This window comes from Plasmodium gallinaceum, assembly GCF_900005855.1.
Source record: "Plasmodium gallinaceum strain 8A genome assembly, contig: PGAL8A_v1_32, whole genome shotgun sequence".
Lineage (NCBI taxonomy): Eukaryota > Apicomplexa > Aconoidasida > Haemosporida > Plasmodiidae > Plasmodium > Plasmodium gallinaceum.
In genome coordinates, this window is record NW_021628338.1 from 146,566 (window position 1) to 152,227 (window position 5,662).

The following is a 5,662-nucleotide window of genomic DNA, read 5'->3' on the forward strand; positions in this document are numbered from 1 at the left end:
TATATAGAAAAAAGTATATGACATTTAGTATCTTAAACGTAGGAAACATTTTATTTGAATTCCATATAAAATGTACATATCAAATTTTTTATTTTTAATAGAGTTTCCAATAAATACATAAAATGAAAAAATGTAAATTTCCTACTATTAATTATATAAATATTTTTACTTTTTATATTTTAGAATTTAACGATTAAAGAGAAAATTTTCACATAAGGCTTTCAATAAATACATAAAATAGAAGAATGTAAAATTTTTATTATTGATTTTATGAAATTTTTTATTCTTTATATTTTACAATTCAATGATTAAAGCAAAAAATTCCACACAATAATTCCTATAAGTATATAGAATGGAAAAATATAAATTCCATATTATTAATTATATACCCATATTTTCATGTAAAAACATTTGATACTTTTAATAAGAGTAATTATTATGGTTCTTTAGATCTATCAACCCTATCCTGAAAATGATAAATATGGAATTTATTTAATGAAAATAATATATATATATACTTTTATTTTACTTTTCATTATTATATACTAAAAAATGGAAAAAATATAAAGATTAAGTATATATATTAAAAATCACTAATACAATTAAATTATTTATGAATAGCTTACTTTTCTTCTATTTCTTCTTAGTTTTTTATATATATAACACCAAATAAAAACAAGCATAATTAGGAAAGGAAAAAAAGATATTGCAAAAATAGTAGATGGTCTAACGTCGTTTTCATGCGGTATAATTCTAGAGTTTGTGGATCTCATTTCTGAACTTTCTATATATGGATTTATACCTTTTACAGCACTAATTTCTAACTTATCACATGGATATAATTCATTCATTTTTTCATATTTACACAAATATGGAGTACAATGAAAATTTCCATTTTCTTCTATACAATTATTTGGGAGATATATATATTTTTGATTTTCTTCATAATTTATATGCTCTTTTATATTAATTAAATTTCCATTAAATTTGGCATCTTTGCAAAATATATGACCTCGATCGTTCTTTTTGCATATAGAATATCTGCAAACGTGGATTTTATCAAATCCTTCTGTTGTAAAATGGCAGCTGTCTTTACTAAAAAATATATCATCATATTTTAATTTATTAATTGTATGCCTAGGGTTTGTTATATCTTTTAAGCCAAATCGATGATTATTATCATCTTCTCTATTAATAACATCAAAAGATCTAAATGAAAGCCTTTTTTCAAAATAATTTTCTTGAATATACTCACATAATGTTAATTTTTGATTTATTTTACGTATACGACATAAATATGTATTAGATATAAGACTATTAGTATGTGGATATGCTTCAAATAGGAACACAATGCCATTTTTATTGTCATTGGAAAGAATAGTTATTTTAGAATCTCTATAATAAAGTGGTTCAGTAATCTCATGTGTAAAAATATTTTTTGAAAGGTCATTTGAAATGTTATCTGAAATATATTTTATAACTGATTTGAATGTAGGATCACAATATAGCGTTCTGAATTTAGTCTTTTTTATAAAACATAAAAAAACGTCACATTTGGTAAAGTCGTCATCAGAATTTTTACATCCTTCATTATATAGAAGAGCCATTTTTAAAATTAATAAATGACGTATTTATTTTTCTTCTTATACCCCCTATAATTTTGTAAATGTATTGTTAATATATTTTGTAAGTGTAATTTTTTTTAAAATTATTATCCTTTTCATATATTTTTTTTTTTTTATAAAAACTTTAATTTCTTAAATAATACATAATAAAAAATATAAGTAGAATTAATTTTTCATCTGAATATTAAAGTTTAATTATATTTCTTCCTTTTGTGAAATACATTATTATAAAATTCATTATTAATAGAATAAACTTTTTTAATCATGTTATATTTTTTTGTATGAAACACAAAATACATGAGAATTTAAAAATTTTTTAGAATTATAAATTTAATAAAAAATAGTAATACTAAAAAAATTATTATACAGAAAGCATCGCTTTTCTTTAAATTAGCAAAATAAAAAAACTTCCAAATATAATAAAATAAAATGTTCCTTTAAGAATAATTGAGAGAATAGATTTACAAATGATGTTATATTATTATTTGTAGAGTTATTGAAATTTCAATTATATATTATTATGTTAGTTATTTAATGTTATAACGAAAATTTTTGTAATTTTATTATAATAGGAATGTTTAATTAATGATAATCAAAAATAATATGGCATAAATAGTTTTTTTGTAAATGAAGATATAAATAAAATAAAATTGCAAAATATTAAAATAAATAAAATATGAAAAAAGTGTAACTTCTCTAACCATTATAATAATGTAAAAATTATTTTACTTTAATAATTATGCCATAAATATATTCAATTTTAGGTGTAAATGAAGTATAAATATAGTAAAATTTGTGCACATGCAACAATTCTTAAAAAAATAATTAAAAAAATAAGCTGTGAAAAAAAAAAATTAAATATAAATATAAAATTAATATATTTATAAAAGAAATTTATTTTATGCTCATTATTTAAAAGAGAATAAATATATATTATACATTTTTAAAGGATGACATAAAATTTTTTTGACTTCAAATTTAAATTTTATCAAAATAAAGAAATAAAGTTAAAATTAAATGCATGCAAATATCTTCATACATTAAAGCATTAACAATAAAAGTATATAAAAAGGTAAAAATAAAAATAAATATAAAAATAATTATCTTAATGGAAATGTAAGTTTAAAAGATAAATATGTTTTAATAATGATGCAATAACATCATATGAGGATATTTTATTAATAAATATGAGAAAATTAATGTAACGATTTTATTCAACACGAATAAATATTTAATCAAAGAAAAAATTAAAAAAAAAAATAAATGCAATAACAAGAAAGATATTGAAAAAAACAATAATAAAAATGGTAAATTTTTAAAATAAAGAGAAATATAATTAAGAATGAAATTATTTAGATTCTATAATTATTTTGATAGGAAATATAATAAAATGTAAAACAGAAATATATTTAATAATTATATTTATTGACAAATAGTCTTCATTTTAGATACATTATGCTCATATTAAAAAATAAAGGTAACTGAAGGAAATAAAAAATAAAAAAAAAATTTTAAAAGATATTCTTATTTTTGCATATATATATGTATATAATATATAATATATTATGCTATCATTTATTTAATAAGCTCTTTAATCAATTACTGAAAGTCTTTATTACCTTTTTTGAGAATAATGATTAATAACTATATGGAAAATACATAACCACCGATAAGCGCTAATTAAAAGAAAAATTAATATTTTTTTTTTACGTATTTTTTCTATAGAAATAAATGAATTTCATTTTTGAAAATAGAAGTATTTTTACAGAAAAATTTGAAGGAAAAAAATTTATGAGAAAAATTTTATATTTTGAAGATAAAACCTTTTGGTGTATAAATAATAGTTTTTGTGTTTGCTCTTTTCGTGTTTATTTCTGTTAATTTAAATAACAGTGGATTTCAGTTTCTAAGTATTATTCATAAAAAAATAATTAAAGTATTTCTACTTAAAAATCCCTAATGGAGATTTATATTTTTTTATAAAAATATAAGATTTTTATTAAAGTAAATAAATTTCTATTAAAACATATGCTTAATTAAACTACATAAATATAATTTATTGCTTTGTAAAATTAATATGAAATTAAAATCAAACTTGTATAGACTACTGTATTTTCTCTTTACTAAGTTGTTGGTTTAATACTTAATTTATTAATTGAAGGTCAAATGAGTTTACTAATATTGAAAATATTAATAGTAATTATTGATTTATTAATAATATCACATATCAATTCTATTGGTTATTAGTTATTCAAGTTAATATATGTATTATTTATTAAATTGTATTACTTTGTAATATATTTTTTTTTAAATTTTTTTAACAGAAATTTTAATACCATATCTCTTTCCACTATGTATATTTATCAAAAAAAAAAAAAATCATACCCTCTTTTTTTTAAAAGACATTTGAAAAATATTAAAAAAAATATTACCATTTATTCATGCAATAGTTTTTTATTTAAGTCATAATCGTGTTCCCAAAAAAAATATATTTATAGAAAATTTTTTTTTTTTTTGTATGTATTTAGATGTGCACATATTTCTAATATTCAGAATGAATAAATAAGAATATATTTAGTTAATTTATTCTTAATTCCATTTAAAATTTGTCCATAGTACTATTTATACACCAAACGAAAAGATAATTTTTCCTTTTACTATAATATGAGATGGTTATATATGTCGAAAATGCATAAAATTCACCTAGTGTATTGATTTCATAGTAGTAAGTTCTCAGGGTATTATGGAATAAATAAAACTTTAAAAAAAAATCAAAAGTACTTTTAATAGAGTAATGTTAGTTTTTATTATCAAAGAATATGATATGAGTTATTTAGTTTTCCATAGAACTACTGAAAATTTATATCGAAAAAGAGTTAGGATTTAATAGAACCAAATATGCTTTATATGGTTTCTTTAGATATTATTGAACATATGAATTATAAAGGATAAGAATATTTTATATGGATAGTGATATATTATTATTCTCTTTTCATATTAACTAATGCTATTAAAAGAAAACATACTGACAATGATGCATTTTTTTATAAAGAAGAATATATGGATTCGTATGTTCCATTAATCATAGACATTTTAATTGATCGTCATTCTATTTATACTAGACAATAATTTCAATACTACGTAATTAAAGAATTGGAAATAAAATTATATCTCAGTAATTCTCATAATTCTCAAGTAACATTAATGAGAGTTCAGATGAAAGCCTTTATAATATACTTAAAACCATATATAATGAAAAAGAAATACTTTTTGAAGGAAATAGTAAGGAATGTGGTGTTTATATAAAACAATACATATTGTGAAACCATGGGAGAAACATAATATTTTTCAATATTTGGAATAAATTGTATGTCTTGAATTTTCAAATTTACTACCTGAATCTATGTTAGAGATGATAATAATTAATTTAAATTATCAATGGAAATAAGTCCATAAAAATTGAATAGACTTTGAGCAAATCCGATAGATACAATGAAAGATATTAAGATATCATAATTTCATATGAATTATAGGAATACAAAAGAAATAAAATAAAAAATTACTGTGGAAGAAATAAAAACTATATTGATATTTATTGTCTTAGTTATTAAGAGGTACTATTAATCTTTTTGAGAATAAAAATTATTAGCTGTATGTAAAATATATATCCATGCAATAGTTAGATAAAAAAAAAAATTAGCTGGTAACTTTTTTTTTTCTTTTTATAAGTTAAATATAAAAAAAAAATATATATTTTTTTTTTATGAAAGATTTAATTTTTGATAATTTGAAAAATAATTATCGAAAACAATTTTTTTGAATAAAATTTTTTAGAAAGTAATAAAAATTTCGTGTTTATTATATATGCGTAATTAAATTTGCGTTTTAATAGATATGTGCATTTATTAACTTAATAACAGTAGACTTTGATTTTTAAATATTGTTTATAATCTTATAAGAAAAATACATTTAAATAGAAAGTAATAATGAACAAAGATTTAAATTATTAATAAAAATATAAAATTTTTATTAAATAA

General features: G+C 18.5%; 1 protein-coding gene across 1 annotated transcript, besides 1 other annotated feature; it reads right to left on the reverse strand.

Annotated features, from left to right (window-relative positions):
• Nucleotides 1-436: 436 nt before the first annotated feature.
• On the reverse strand, nt 437-1,607 carry PGAL8A_00042300 (fam-e protein; the record flags this gene model as incomplete). The annotated part of the gene is made up of 2 exons (XM_028674439.1): nt 437-466; nt 627-1,607. The coding sequence occupies 2 exons, from the start codon at nt 1,605-1,607 to the stop codon at nt 437-439; spliced, it is 1,011 nt and encodes a 336-aa protein (XP_028530791.1).
• A 2,653-nt stretch (nt 1,608-4,260) lies between these two features.
• Nucleotides 4,261-5,219: a repeat region.
• The last annotated feature ends 443 nt before the right edge of the window (nt 5,220-5,662 follow it).